This window comes from Pygocentrus nattereri, chromosome 11 (genome assembly GCF_015220715.1).
Source record: "Pygocentrus nattereri isolate fPygNat1 chromosome 11, fPygNat1.pri, whole genome shotgun sequence".
In the NCBI taxonomy this organism is placed as follows: Eukaryota; Metazoa; Chordata; class Actinopteri; order Characiformes; family Serrasalmidae; genus Pygocentrus; species Pygocentrus nattereri.
In genome coordinates, this window is record NC_051221.1 from 26,753,600 (window position 1) to 26,769,413 (window position 15,814).

At 38.6% G+C, this 15,814-nt stretch overlaps 3 protein-coding genes across 11 annotated transcripts in view; 2 read left to right on the forward strand and 1 right to left on the reverse strand.

The window, feature by feature from the left end:
* The window catches only part of atp8b4 (ATPase phospholipid transporting 8B4), a 29,188-nt gene extending 26,061 nt beyond the window's left edge, over nt 1-3,127 (forward strand). For all 6 annotated transcript variants that reach the window (XM_017708297.2, XM_017708299.2, XM_017708298.2 and 3 more), the window contains one exon: nt 931-3,127. In XM_017708297.2, coding sequence (XP_017563786.1) covers nt 931-1,275 — 345 coding nt within the window. In that variant the 3' untranslated portion in view covers nt 1,276-3,127. The remainder of the gene's footprint in view (nt 1-930) is intronic.
* Nucleotides 3,128-3,332: 205 nt separating this feature from the next.
* On the reverse strand, nt 3,333-15,785 carry galk2 (galactokinase 2). Of its 4 annotated transcripts, none has more exons than XM_037542490.1 (10): nt 15,767-15,785; nt 8,576-8,664; nt 8,364-8,487; nt 8,187-8,277; nt 7,953-8,099; nt 6,967-7,065; nt 6,607-6,759; nt 5,356-5,566; nt 4,717-4,918; nt 3,333-3,759 (listed from the first exon to the last, which is right to left on the reverse strand). In XM_037542490.1, exons 3-10 carry the CDS (start codon nt 8,447-8,449, stop codon nt 3,552-3,554), a joined length of 1,197 nt encoding a protein of 398 aa, XP_037398387.1. In that variant the 5' UTR covers nt 8,450-8,487; nt 8,576-8,664; nt 15,767-15,785; the 3' UTR covers nt 3,333-3,551. The 4 variants fall into 4 exon arrangements, with proteins under 4 accessions (XP_037398387.1, XP_037398386.1, XP_017563794.1 ...); XM_037542489.1 differs by lacking the exon at nt 15,767-15,785 and adding an exon at nt 10,020-10,038; XM_017708305.2 differs by lacking the exon at nt 15,767-15,785 and adding an exon at nt 9,288-9,483.
* Nucleotides 9,567-15,030, forward strand: cops2 (COP9 signalosome subunit 2). Its single transcript, XM_017708307.2, has 13 exons — nt 9,567-9,720; nt 11,192-11,305; nt 11,387-11,464; nt 11,594-11,719; nt 11,814-11,903; nt 12,165-12,242; nt 12,327-12,501; nt 12,656-12,834; nt 12,927-12,979; nt 13,291-13,388; nt 13,779-13,861; nt 13,943-14,001; nt 14,137-15,030. Exons 1-13 carry the CDS (start codon nt 9,667-9,669, stop codon nt 14,279-14,281), a joined length of 1,332 nt encoding a protein of 443 aa, XP_017563796.1. The 5' UTR covers nt 9,567-9,666; the 3' UTR covers nt 14,282-15,030.
* Nucleotides 15,786-15,814: the final 29 nt, after the last annotated feature.

Consider the following 15,814-nt stretch of genomic DNA (forward strand, 5'->3'; position numbering starts at 1 on the left):
TGCTCAAATTCAAAATAAAATTCTCAGGCTAGACAAAAAGAATAACAAAAAAACTGTACTGTACACAAGTCAGAGACCACCCTTCATTTGTTTAATTGCCAGTCTAAACGACCATTAAGTACAAGTTACTTATTTTTCTAGATATTTTTGATGAGATTAAATGTAAAAGGATCCACTTGCAAAATGAGAGTCAAAGGATAATAATTGGAAAAAGTAAGTTTCCAAAACTGTTTACCAACAAAAGATACAGAGAAATTGTGATTCACAACAACAATAAGCCACTAAAGTAGTCACAGATCAGATAAACAGCACATTTATTTTTGTGAGAGAGAAGAAAATAAAGCTCCACTAAAAATCTGCAGGCATTTCTTCAACTGTGATAAGACAACTCAGTGCTATGAGTCTGAAAAGATGTGTAGCTGTCAAGAATCTCTTACTGAGAGAAAAAAATAGACAAAAAGAAAAAATTACAAATCAAGTATAGAAACTGTTGGTGTTCTCAGAACAATGGACTGACCACCACAGTGCCCAAACTTTAACATCACTGAATATGTTTGGAATCATGAGAAGCAGAAAATCCAACCGACTTCTAAGACTGAACTCTGGAGGTGTAGAAAAATATCTCTGCAGATTTCTTTAAAAAACTGCAAAAGAATGGAAGCAGTAATAAAGACAGAGGGTGGACACACTACATTTTCATGATTCTGAAAAATGCATAACTTGTATTAATGACTGACTGGAAATTAAATAAATGAAGGGTGGTCTCTGATCTTTGTCAGTCCACCAGAGACATTTGCATATTCAGGAAAAAAATTTAATCACAAAGAAATTTGAGTTTCATTGAATCGCTTCTTAAAGAATTGTAATTGCATTGAATTGTTGTTAGGCTGGGTATTTACACCCTTAATACCTACTCTGTTCTCCTTGCAGGTGCGTTTGCTCCAGCAAGCCACCAGGAGGCAAGGCCCCCAGGAGCAGAACCTCAGGCGCGTGCGCAGGACCAGCTCTCGCCGCTCTGCCTACGCCTTTGCCCACCAGCAGGGATACGGAGAGCTCATCACCTCTGGCAAAAACATGAAGGTCCACACCTCATCCACTTCAGCCGTCCCTAGCTCATCCCCAGGGAGAACCCACAGCAGTGGGAACTGGATAGAGAACATGCTGAAAAAGAGAGGGGCAGTGGAAGCTGAAGAAACCATGGATTCTGGGGTTACAGAGCACATTAGAGCAGATGAGAGGAGTGAGGACAGCCTAGAGACGCTGTACACGCACTGATTGACTGACATAAAGTGCAGCATATTATAGGGCAAGCAGCAAGATTCCAGCTGAAAAGGGATTTCTCCTTAGTCATCTCCTGAAATATGCTAGTTTAGCACCAGTTACTCTATGTGTCTGTAATGCCAATGTTTGGCAAATATATGGTATTAGAGGACCACAGAACTGATAAACAAGACACAGATGCACTCTGTGCATGCTTGCCTCATACCTCACAGCTGTATGGCTATCTGGAGAGCAGTTCAAAGTGACCAGACAGCAGAAGAGAGCACATGGAGTGGCACTAAGGAGACCAGCACTGCACAGGAGAGACTCCAAAGAGCCAGCATAATGAAGCACAGATAAGACTCCTTACCTTCCTGTTCTAATTTCCTCTTTCATGCAAATACACTCTATTCTCCTGGTGCACTTTTCATTTAATTGTGGTTAAATAGTCAGTTAGTTTGGATTTAATTTTATCTTGCCAGTGGACTGAGACAGACGTGAAAATGCGGAAACGTTGCTCCACAAAGCCTCATTTTTAGAGATTTTCAAAAAACTCTTCATATGCTTCCAAAATACTGCAGAGCCAGCCAGTAGGCTATATATAACTTAATTGTGTGCACAATTCCAGGGCAACCGTTGGTGAGCAACTACTGGTGAAATCGAGTAAACTGCAATACTCTCAGGAGTCATACTACTTGTAGTTCATTTCAGCATTATAATTTAGGTCACTGTATGTTTTAACTGATTCTTATCATCTCACAAATGGAGCAGGAAGAAACCACTGAAAAGCATTGCTTTTTATGTATCACAGGTTTGAAGGAGTTGATACAACAATACCTCTTCTTAAACTATTGTAAACCTTAATCAACAATTTACTATAATACTTGATTTGGATTATTTTCTCAATGTATTAAATTATTTCAGACATACACTAAAGGTTTGTACTTTTAGCCAACTTTAAAGAGCTTAAGACTGCATCAATGTTAGTAAACAGAATTTAGCCAACTGCACTATCATATCACGATCAATGATTTGTAGTAAGAATGTTATATAAATTGTAGTATAGGCCCATCTACAGCACTTGTAAAGTAGCTTGAGCATCGTGACAAAATAGCATCAGTTGACGGCATCCGCCAATCATCATGGCTTCACCCTACTACCATTTCTACACACTAAATATGTCTTCATTTACAAAAGCAGATTGTAATTATACCTCTAGTGTTCATATATCATATAGCATCTGGTTTGCATGCAGACCCCTGAATGGAGAAAACACTGAGAGTGCAGACATGCAGTTAAAGATAAAGGTAACAGTCCAGAGGCTACACAGCTGTGCCTTTCATCCACCCTCTACTGATAGGTCAAGCATTTACTGTATATAAACAGATCATAACTATGGCTGTGTGCAGAAGGGTCTATAAAGTTGGGCATTTCCTTCACTGTCCTTTCATAAAAAGGAAATTTTGTGCCTTTTTTTCTTTCAGTAAAGGGAGTATATGTTTGAGTTTAGTACAGTATTTCATCGTTTGTCATTTTCTCTGTGTTACCAACACCACAAACCTCTATGGTGTAAACAACAATTTTCCAGTCGAACATTTTAACTGTTTGTTTATATTACGTTACACAGAGATATGAGGTTTTACATTTTCTATTTAAAAATAGATGTTAAAGGGTGTTGTGCAACATGATTTGTTTTTATGAATGTATAGTTTATGCCTCATCTTGAGAATGTATGAGAAACTTAATTGCTGTGCTATTTTGTCAAGGAAGACCATGCAAATTGTTTGTTTTTATTTATATGCATGGATTTTATACAGTTCATTGTACTTTTTATAATACGATGCATAAAATGCCCATTATGAGTTTACCCACTCTGTTTTGTTTTGCATTCATAGTTGATACACTGACACTATCACAGAGAAGAGCGATATTTTGAGAGAACTGCCTTGCTGCAATACCATGGCAACCAACCAACAGCTTAGCACAGTGATGTTCTTCAACTCAGCAGATGACTTGCTGCATAAAGCAGGCCTGGCAAACAGCAGTGGAAGACAGAAAAAAAAAAGAAAAGGGGCTTTTTTGCTTTTTATTCAAAGCAATTCATCAGAAAATTGGGTGATTTTCAACAAGTACAAAATGAATTTCCAGCTACAAATGATAGACCTAAAAGAATATGTGTAGCTTACCCTTTCATGACAAACCCTGACAGCAACAGAATATATTTAGAATGCCACTCTGTCATGGTCTTTGTCAGAAATCCCTCAGATGATATAAAAACGATCCCCTACAATTTATTCTTCTGTAAAAATGGCCGCTCCTCCCCCAGGCCTTGTTACAAAAAGGCTGTGCTTCACTAGAGCTGCTCGACGAGCATCAGGCATGTAGTACTTTTCCTTCACTGTCCGGAGAAAGGAATCTATCCTTTCAATGGGTACCATGGAAACCGTGCAACCTCCCCATCCTGCGCCTGTTAGCCTGGAGCCCACAGCACCTGCCTGCCTGTGGATAAAAAAGTAAGAAAGTTCACTTAGACTCAAATTCAAGGGAAAAGGTTTCAGCAGATTTCAAGCTAAATGAGTGAGCATGAAGTGGTCATAATTATTTCATAAATGTGCTAATGGCTCATTTAACTCATATAAGCGATCAACTATTTGAAGAGTGAAACCAACCAAATAAACAAACGGAATTAGGTGTGTTAGGTTAAATGAAAACCTGCAGCCACAGCAGGGCTTTTCTCCATAAAACTGGTGATGCCTATATATTACATGCACTTGTATGCAAATGTTTTGGGGGGGGCACCCAGTCAAATGTTTCACTGATTTTCTAAATGAAAGCAAGTTAACATCAGAGAACATACTTCTGCATGTTTTAATGCACAATAATTTATTTGCTGAATTTTACATAATGGAGAAAAAAAAAAAAAAAAACAAGATGTGGCCTGTGAAAAAGTTATGGCACAAATTATATTGTCTATGGTTTATTTCTTTTAATGTGTCAAACTCGGCAAATAAATAGAAATTGTGCATTAAATGGAAACAAATACCACTGTTTATAGGCATGTGCTATTACAACCCAACATTGATGTTACAAAAAACCTTGTTTTTTCACTTTTAAATCCTTGTCTATTCCATAATGTCAGCTGCTGTTTACATTGTGTGAATACTGCAGGATTATAATAGAAAAGATCCTAAAAACTGGAATACAATCCTGCAGCATTAGGATGCTTTTCTTTTTAGAAAGTTACTGCTTCAAGATTTTGTTATGACAGTGACCGTATATAAGGACACTTATATGAATCATCTCATTCCTTATGGCCAATACTGTCACTGATGTAACACGTCTTTTCGAATCTACCTTCAGTACATCATAGAGGCAAAGCTACATCACTCTTTGACCCCCTACAGCTTGACAATAATGCTCCATTAATCTCTTAATGGGGAAGTCTTTCTCACTCACAGACAAATGTCCACCAGCTGGTCCAACTCCAGGCAGCTACATTCATACAGGTCTCTGCAACTTGCATGACTCTGGTTCATTAGATTGCCCAGCTGCAGGACAGCACCATCAGGGGATGAGTCACACACAGCCTTGAACTGCAGCACGCGGGCAGCCTCACTGTATACATGCCTGGCTCGCTGGTACAGTTTGAAGTGGGTCACTGAGGCGAAGAGAAAAACAGGTTCTTGGCTATAATGTAATGTATTTTGTATCACACTGTGCCAATGACTAAGTCTAAAGGAGAGATCTTCAAATTGTATGCTTGAATCCAGCTTCTGGTCCTACATTTTGTAAATGCTGGTAGGTATGATACTACGTCCACGACCGGAAACTGAATTCAAGACCTGTGGTCAAAATCAGTGTTTGGAGCCTGCTCTGCACTGTATTTGTGTTTTCCGTGCTCCCAGTACACCCGACTCACCTGATGGTAATCTTTACTTGTAGTGGATGTGTTAAAGCACTAAAATGTGCAGAGCAGTGTGCCTCCAGGACCAGGGTTGGGAAACACTGATCTAGGTTCTTGAAAGTTAAAACTGACCCTATAAACTCTCCAATAGCCTAACCTAGCTATAAGAAACAAGTCCTATATGGGCTCACCATGCTGTGTGTTAGCACTGAGGATATTGTTGCACAGCTGCTCAGTGGTGATTTCCAGAAGTTTGCAAATTTCCTCTCTGCTGTAGGGCTCAGGGTGAAAGACCTTTTCCACCACATCCAGCATCTTATCCAGACTCAACCCCAGCTCTATCTGCAGCACCCCCAGCTTCTGCAGTCCACTCCACTCCAGGCCTCTGGTCTTAGCCAGTATCTGTCAAGAGAGTGTACAGAGCTCCCTTAGATCAGGGGTCACCAATCTTATCCAAAAAGGGCTGTAGGCTGCAGGTGCAAGTTTTCATTTCAACCAAGCAGGAGTACACCTCATATAACAAAATAACTGAAAACTGACAATCTTGTTTTATATAATATTTAATAGCATATGAATTAAACCAGGCTCCTACAGTGTCTAATACTACATCAGTATTCAACGGTACTTTATACATAATTGTTTACCATATCCTCTGAAATGAACAAACAATAAAATGGTCATGGCCATGGAAAACTGAAAAGAAAAAAGAAAGAGTTTGACGTAGTATGTAAATACTGTTCCATATATGGAAAAAAGCTGCAAAAACACTTTTTAAATTCACTATTTTTGTGATGTCATGAAAAACATGTCTAATTATTTAGCCTACAGCAGGTTGGCTCTGCCCATTCACAATGAAGTAATAAGGAGTGTTTAAGCTTGGACTGCTGAGGCATAATGCAGCTAATCAGAATAGATTTCATTTACTGAAATAAATCTTAAAGACACAGTAAGAAAAACCTATTTAATGGTAAGGGATAATAAGAGGTTGGAAAGTGGCCATGTATAAATTAATTATGGCTGTTTTTGGTGTATTAATGTGGACCTCTGGGAAAAAAACATGAGTGCAAGTATGTGAGCCCTTCAAGAATTATAACCTAAAGCATAAGACATAAGCATAATTTAGCAGCTCTGTTAAGATCATCAAAAAGTGTCTCTACAAATAATTGACTCAGTTGCTCAAAAGGTGCAGCAAATTATTTAAATACTAGACCAGCCCTGTCAAACTCCAGCCCTATAGTGCAACAGTACTGCCAAATCTAGCATTAAAACACCTGATTCAACTTATCAGATAATAAGCCGGTTCTCCATAAAGAATGTCAGAGGTGGGAAAACGCTTTATGCAGGGCTGCAGCCCCCGAGGACATCAGTTTGACATTGCTGTAGACTATACAAGGAAGAGAATTAACTGTAAGGCAAAGTTCACACTACCAAAAGCTCCTCACCTTTGTGGCAATGCGGCATTCCACCACTCTAATGTTGAAGTGTGATGAGGCTGCCTTGTTCATCTCCACACAGCTGTTAGCAATCACAAAGACAGCTCCATCTGGGAGCTTCACGTCTGTGGCCCGCAGAGGATTAAACTCGATCAGCTTTGCCTTCAGTGATCAGGATTGTCAATAGGCAATGAAAACCACAGAAACCACAAAGATTTGTCAAATTATATACTATTAAAAATAAGGGACAAAACAGAATTAGAGATACGGATTCACAGCCAGAACTACAGCTATACAGACAGTGATAAGAGCTGATGACTCATACATTCCATGACTCACAGGCATAAGAAACAGAATTAAATACATTACCGTTCCTTCTTCAGCAAGAAAAGATATAGACTGATCCATCCCTCCTCCTTCAGTACCAATGTAACGTTCACATTTGGCACAGGTTTCAGCTAACAATATCTGGCAGAAAAAGCACAGGTACAATTTTATACCTATAAGTTAATTCTATGCATAGTACTGAGTTACACAATAATATTCTTTTTTTTTAGCTTTGTCAGTACTGATTACTAACAAGCACCACGTCTACAGTAATGTTATATTTCATAAATTGGCTATATCCCTGTTGCCATGGCAGTAGAAATTATGTAATCCAGTCAAAACGACATGTCATGTTTGCAAGATATTTTTTCAGTACATAGTAGGTTACTAGCACTGAGGAAGTATGGGTTCATGCCTAATCACGTCCTATAGTGGTGACAATAGCCTCTGGAACAGGATTTTTCAGTTTAAAAAGTATTTAAAAACCCCTCCTGATGATGTATATTGATGGGGGGTTAAACTCGTGAAAAACTGCAAGCATTTTAGGGCAGAAACTTGAGAGCAACTCAATTTTTTTCTCTCTTTTGCTAGCTGGCTAATGCAGATGGAAGACAGGTAGCCAATGTTTCTGCTAGGAAGATCACATCTGCATTTATTAGCCTCTACATTAGTGGCTATGCTAGCAATCAGGATTTTTTTTATTGCTGATAGAAGAGATTCCCAATTAATACAAAACTGTGAATTGTGTCAAACTGATGAGGCTGAAGGATACAATCCTGCACTATAAAATATTTTATTATATGACAAATAAGACAGAAGGTTAGTTTTAGGTTAGAATGGCTATTTAACTTCATTAATGCAAACCTTTGTTTTTTTTATCTGACACTGTGATGCAGGACACATTTGGGAAATTTTATGATGCTGAACTTTATCATCTACTTTTACTACCCAGCTGCATTTGGTATGTATTTTACTTTAAAATGGAATTACTGGATGGCAGATAAACCATCATCCTCAGAATGTTTTACTTTAGAAATAGCCTTTTGATTGGACTCCATTGTGACCAGGCCAGCACAGCACACCAGGGCACTAGAACTAGAGAGTCCTGAGCTAGCAGGTATGGTCCCATCCACAAGACATCGGATTCCAGGCAGAGAAGACAAGCTTAGCTGATCCTGTAAAGAGAAAGAAAGCCTCAAGTCAATTGCTTTAATGCTACATGAATGCACTCTATTAACTGTTTCCTTTTCTCTTTGTCTCACCTGAACACCTTTCACCCCACAAAGGAAATAATAATGCCACTGAGGATTCTCTCTGTCTATGGTGAGCTCACTGGCAGACACAGAGAAATCCCTGCAAAGGCGGTTCAACAGTAAAGTGGTTAAATAGTGCCATCTTCAGGTTACGGCACAAATCACACTGAAAAGAGCTAAACTCACTTGTATTTGGGGTTGGTGTTGGCAAGCTGGATTGTTTGAGAATTATTCACTGATACAGCAGCAAGAATATTCTGCTCAATGGCCATGGGCAGAACAGCATAGCCGCAGTAGTCAATGTGCTCTCCTAAGCAATGGATGAATAGGGTTAATCAAACATGAGCAATTTCATTACACAGACGCAGACCACGTTCAGTACACTGGTTACAACCTACCTATCAGATTCACCCTCCCAGGAGCACAGGCATAGAAGAGAGGAGATTCTTCATATTTCCCAATAAATGCCTCTTTCAGTTTCTGCAGTCTGAAAATAGGAAATATATCAATTCAACATACACTGTAATATAAGGGATCAGTAGATAAGGTGTTCCTAACCCTGGTACCTCAAATACCAACACACCTTACTGCATTAATCCAAGCCCTTTCTGAGTTAAAATGAGAAAGCAGAGAATGTTCAGACTGGTTCTCTCTAAACGGTTCAGACTGATGGAAAATGAGTTGTATATAGTTCTATACAGAACATTTTTGAAAATGGCACCAATAAGGGTTACGCAACGTCAAACTCACAACAACAGAAAAACGCTTTTTGGTGCTATATTGATTTTTCAAAGAGGTTCTATACAGAACCATACACAGCATTCTCCAACAATCTGAAGAACGATTTCACCACGCAAAGAACCATTTAAGCATGAAATGGATGGACCTCGATGTTCTAATCAGAACCATTCTCTTTACTAAATAACTCTTGGAGAACAGTATTTTTAAGTGACTAGGGTTTGAAACCTGCGCCCTAGATTGTCGCCCGACAGCAAAATCGTCAGCTAGCTAAAAGTTCGACTTCAACTGCCTGCAGACGCTCGCCTGCGTTCATCGAGGATGAGCGAAATGAACCGACCTGTCAATCTGCACCTCGAACAGTCAGCTCACCTCTGGTTGGCACTGAAAAGCACCTTGGTTTTTGGTGGATTTACAGCCATACCGCATCCGATATTAAAGTGTGCCCACTGATGAAAGCAAACCCCTTAAAACTGCAGAAGCTCATCAGCTGACAATCACACCCGGAAGAAGGGGACACTCATTCCGAACCCATTGGATGTAAACGCTGCACCTACTCGGCGGACGTTGCCTGTGTACACAGATCTAGGAACACATCCGTGTCCCTAAACCGCCGCTGTACCGGTCGTAAAGGGGCTGCTCGGAGCTGATCTGGGATCAGTCTGAAGTGCGCTCTAACTGCCGCTCTCGCTGTGATTATTTTGGGCCGCGAAGGACGCTGGGAGTGTTTCGGCCCTATTCCCCGGTCAAAATGTCTGACATGGAGGATGATTTCATGTGCGATGATGAGGAGGATTATGACCTGGTAAAACAAAAGTGATTCACATAGCTTCACATGCATGCGGTGAACCATCTGTCGTGGTACCGATGTGTCTGAATTTGGACGCTGTGGGCACTTCAGTTCAGCTGAAATGCTAGTCGGCCGTTGTACCCTGCCTGCTAGCAGGGGTAGCTAACCGGCCTTAGCGACGAATATACTGCAGACAGTGCCTTTAGCTTAGCTAGCTAACGCCAGTGTTTGTTACCGTTGTAGAAGGTTAGCCTGTGTATAGTTTCGTTATAAATCAAAGCAAGCATTAAATTATTCCCGTGATATAATCGCACCACTTTTGTCGTCGTCTTTCGTAGCCTTGGTAACTAACTGCCTGTCAGGTTAGCTCTGCAGTATGGAATCCCCTCTTTGTGGAATTGCCTGCTTCCTAGCCGACTCCAATGCGTTAATAAAGCCTGCGAGTAAGTTTGTCAGGTGGGTAGTTAGCTAAGAAGCAAGTGGTTAGCTGTCAGTCACTTCGGCAGAGTCCGAGTTATATCCCGAAAGACCCGAACTGACCCAGCTGTGCACCGTAGCTAAACTCAGGACTGCAAGACATCGTCCGCTTCAGTCAAGCCAACTTTCGGCAATCTGTGTTGGTGTTTAGATCAGTGCAGCTAAAAAACAAGTGGTCTCTTGCGCATTATAATCGGGATGGTAGTATGTAGTCTAGCCGGGGATGCTACTTTATTTCACTTCTCACGGCTTTTTTATAGGCTGCTGAATCTTGGAGTACATTTTTGACAGTGCCATGTTCAGGTCGTTGTGCTAAAATGTTATTTCTCCTATTATATGAAAGTGCACATAAACTGTACACCAGGGGTGTTCAGTTCTACATGGAGAGCCAGTTCCTGGCAACGCTGTCCTACTCAAGGAAAAAGTGATTTTTCCTTCTCAAACGCACCTGGTTCAACTCTTCATTTAGTTCCCAGATTTTGTAGTTGTGTTTCAACATGGAAATTGCCAAAATGTGCAGGACATCAGCCCTCCAGTGTTAAATACCACTGGCTTGTATGTCCAGTATCATTAATAGTAGTGATGATCGATTTGCAAAATAATGTTGTGTAAATCTCAAAGAGAAAAAAAAGTGAAACAAGATCATTGGATTAGTAAAAGTCATCGTGGAATTGTGTAGTGAAGTATTATTATTGTTATTTGATTTACAGCACTATCATCCTATGTCCTCTTAGGAACAGCTGTTTATTTTTGTATCTACCACACATGCATTTGAACACTGTTCCTGCTTTAAGTGGATAGTTAATACTAGGTTCAGGTGCAACACATTTAATGGAATAATGTTGAAGATTTCATTGCAAGGATATTTGACTCTGGTCATTTTTGAAAACAGACATGGTAGAAGTTGAATTCCCCATTGGAGTGAAAGAATGTGTCCACTAGGCAGGGCATATAGTATATGCTATAGATGTACAATTGAGGTGTTCATCTTTCACTCTTTGTATTTCAGGAATACTCCGAGGACAGTAACTCTGAGCCAAATGTCGACTTGGAGAATCAGTACTATAACTCCAAAGCGCTAAAGGAAGATGATCCAAAAGCAGCCTTGAGCAGCTTTCAGAAGGTAAAACAGCACTACATTATTTATTTGACATATCTAAAGTGTGCCCTAAAAGAAAATAAGGCATTATTTTCTGTACTGTAGGTGCTGGAACTTGAGGGAGAAAAAGGAGAATGGGGATTCAAAGCCCTGAAACAGATGATTAAAATAAATTTCAAGTTGGTAAGCATCAGGCAGAAAATATCAAACAATATCCTTTTCTGATTAGGAGGAGTTCGAGTTTTAAATATGTTATTGACGGTTTCTGATGAATGTTTTGTCTTTTTTCATTATTTTAATATTTTCATTTAGACAAACTTTCCTGAAATGATGAACCGCTACAAACAGCTTTTGACATATATACGAAGCGCTGTCACAAGGAACTACTCTGAGAAATCTATTAACTCCATTCTAGATTACATTTCAACCTCTAAACAGGTATTATTTCCATTTTGACTATGGTCAAAAATGAAATGCCAGATGTTCTTGGTGTGGTTGTAACTTTTCTTTTTCACTTATTTTCTGTTTACAGATGGACTTACTTCAGGAATTTTATGAGACTACTCTAGAGGCACTAAAGGATGCCAAAAATGACAGACTGTGGTTTAAAACAAATACTAAGGTGTGTTTTTTTTTTTTTTTTTTGTTCATTCATTCATTTATTTATTTATTACCATTTAGTTTGAACAGAACTATGAAGCCACTTTTTCATTATTTCTAAGAAGAGCAGGACTGACTGTAGTCTTATTTTGTAGGCTTATTCTACTCATCTTCTGTATTGATGCTTTTAAGTATAGAAGTAACTAAAAGTGAATAACAATATGGATTATGTCTGTTGTACTCAAACCAGTATTGCTAAAGTGTGTTGCCTTGCTCAACTTAGTTGGGGAAGTTGTATCTGGAGAGAGAAGAGTATGGAAAACTTCAGAAAATTCTCAGGCAGTTGCACCAGTCATGTCAGGTAAACAATGAGAACTTTCTGTAGTTCATATTATTAATGTAATTCCACAAAGGTAATTTAATGAAAAACACTTTATTTGTGAAGACGGATGACGGTGAAGATGACCTAAAGAAAGGCACACAGTTGTTGGAGATCTACGCTTTGGAAATTCAGATGTACACAGCACAGAAAAACAACAAGAAGCTGAAAGCTCTTTATGAGCAGTCTTTACACATCAAGTCAGCAATTCCTCATCCACTCATCATGGGAGTCATCAGAGGTATTGTTTTACCTGTCATATATACTACTATATATTTTCATGATTTGATTTTAATATATAGTAATACAATCAAAGTTAATGCTTATAAAGTTGTTCTACTCTACAAAAGAACAAATTGTGTATTATATTGTTTTGTATGTATGATCTGTTCCAGAATGTGGTGGGAAAATGCATCTAAGGGAGGGGGAATTTGAGAAGGCGCACACAGACTTTTTTGAGGCATTTAAAAATTACGATGAATCTGGAAGCCCCAGGCGAACCACTTGTCTAAAGTACCTGGTCTTGGCCAACATGCTGATGAAGTCAGGAATAAATCCATTTGATTCTCAAGAGGTAATGCAAAGTATAATTTGAGTATGTTGTGTTATGCTGGTTTGTGGTCAGACTAACTCAATTGATTCTTTAAAATGTGATTTCATGGCTAGGCAAAACCCTACAAAAATGATCCAGAAATTCTAGCAATGACGAACTTGGTAAGGTAAGGCTGTATAAAATTATAGAATCTACTCTTTGGATTAAATAGACAACTCGCATGCCTTAACTTTAAATGTCTATGGTCCATTGTTCCCCAGACCCACATTAAGCCTAAGCCAGACTAAATAAAATAAATTAATGGTGAAATTAAACCAATTGGCACTGCAGGTTAGGTGAATATTAGGCTTAATCTGTGTCCAGGAAACCAACTCCGAAGTTTTATATAATAGCTCAAAGTACATCTGTAATATACATGATGTAGGTTTGGTGTTTCACAGTGTTTTTTTTTTTGTTTGTTTGTTTGGTTGTTTATAGTGCCTACCAGAACAATGACATCACAGAGTTTGAGAAAATCTTGAAGACGAATCACAGTAACATTATGGATGACCCCTTCATCAGGGAACATATTGAAGGTAAGTCTGATCTATAATGCTTTAAATGTAACAAGCGTTTTCTTTCTAAGGAACCTTGCACTGCTATTTAAAAATGCACAATCACTGACTGTTTCCATGTAGGAATCTGAGAAGAAAGTAAGTTTAGACATGTTTGGAATGCTTTGTGTTTGAAAAGTGGCAATCAAATATTGAGGCAGATCAAGGAATTACTACAAATAAACTTTGTGTCCTCAAAAACTTTAAATATTGCATAAAACATCTTAAAATAGCTCATAGTGTCTAGCTTGTAGTATTTCAAACCACACCCTATTTTTTTATTACTGAAAAATAAATTAAATGACTGGTTATTCCAAACTTTTGAACAGTAGTGTATGTGATTTAAATGGCTTCTCTCTTTTTGTCTTTCAGAGCTGTTACGAAACATAAGAACACAAGTGCTCATCAAATTAATTAAGCCTTACACTAGAATACACATACCTTTCATTTCAAAGGTAACTTATTTTCTTTATAATTGTGTTGTAGACATGTTTTGGAATGTAATGTGGTCTGAGATGTTGGCTATATCCCTGCAGGAATTGAACATCGATGTTGCGGATGTGGAAAGCTTACTTGTGCAGTGTATACTAGACAAGTAAGTTGTCTGCAATTATGTTTTTATGAAGAAGTGGCAGTATTTACATTATTGGTGTAGATATGGGTAAGTGTTAAAGATTGTCACAGTTTTAATGTTTTTATTCTAACAAGTACAATTTCTGAACTGTTTCAGCACAATCAATGGCCGAATTGACCAGGTCAACCAGCTGTTGGAGCTTGATCACCAGAAGAGAGGCGGTGCTCGATACACAGCCCTAGACAAATGGACCAATCAGCTGAATTCTCTCAACCAAGCCATTGTCAGTAAACTTGCTTGATCTCTGCTCAAGATCTCGAAGCAGTTCATTCACCCGACTGCCAGACGGCTCTGAGGGCTGTCAGTGACACAAACTCCTTTCAGGTCCTCTACCCCCTGATCACTGATTGACATGAAGTGTGTGCTTAAACTGGCTAGTTTGTGTTATGCAGCTGCAGATACGTAAGCCCCAACAGCTTTATACATCTTGAACAAAACCGAAATGCTCAAAGGAAATCTGCTCTTCTAAATCTTCAGAGTCTACTGTAACAATGTTCTTTAGACTGTGGTACAGTCATCTTGGGAGATGGGAAAATATTATTTTAATTCCTTGTATTGACATTTGGTTAAGACAAGCATTTGAAAGGTATACATTTTACCTTTTGTGGGAGGTGTGAGGATACTCTGTAATAAATTGAAAATGTTTATCTGTTGAACACTGTCAAAGCCAGCATGTTTTATTTGTTTTGCTCAAAGATCCACTTTTCAAGTTTTAGGTAGATGCACAGCAGCGCCTGTGAACTAAAGTACCATCTTTACTAGAATTCCTCTATTTTTCACCAATACAAAACAATATGAGTGAGTTTCCAGAAAACACTGTATTTTAAAGATGGTTAACAGAAAGAGGAATGTTCAAAGAGATTCAATAAAATTGGTCTTAAGGCTACAGTGCTTGTGGTAACCTCACCCCGATCAGATAACTTATGCTATGTAAGCTCTATTGTTTCATATTTGAACAACAAAATAAAGGACACCTTTGTTGCTTCAGGATTTTGAAATTTTTATGTTTTGTGTGGAACCAAGATATAAAAATGTATATCGGTTCACCTTGATTTTTTGTAAAGATTTTGCATTATATTGCAGCTTGATATCATTTATGCAGTGGTGTAACTGCTGGGTTGGGCAGATGAGGCAACCACACTGGGGGCCATGGGGCCCTGCAATGACCAGCCCCCCAAAATTTTACTACTGGTTGTATATGACCAACAGAAAGATCCAATTGTTTAACAACATACCTCACAACATTGACACAGACAGCCCTGATATCCATTTATCTTCCTCTTATTCATAATGAATTATCTATGGTAGCTTTTTCAAACGGGTCCTTCTCAAGCTACAACATATTAATTATTTATAACGTTAAAACCTCACATAGGTGGTCTAACATTTACAATAGTAGATTAGATGCTAGTGGGTGAAGTGGCATGCCCTGAGAGCAATTACTTGCTTGAGGGATATAATGATAGCAAACAAGCAAATTACATTCTCATTTTTTGTTTATTGAAGGTCTTTTATACTTTCATATGAAGAGGGCAGTAGTAGCAGTAGTGTTGGGCCATAAGATCCTTTTTATGCCACTCAATTTATAAGATGATAAACTTTCAAGTATTTTTCTAAAAATATTTGACAATATTGTTGGAAACATTTTTATCTTTAAAACCACAAATTAAATAATGCAGAAACAGTACGGTTGCACCAGAAAGAGAAAAGAAAAAGCAACACTCACAGTGTAGAGACGCTGTGGATCTGGAGAGCCGCTCATACGCCATCAGCT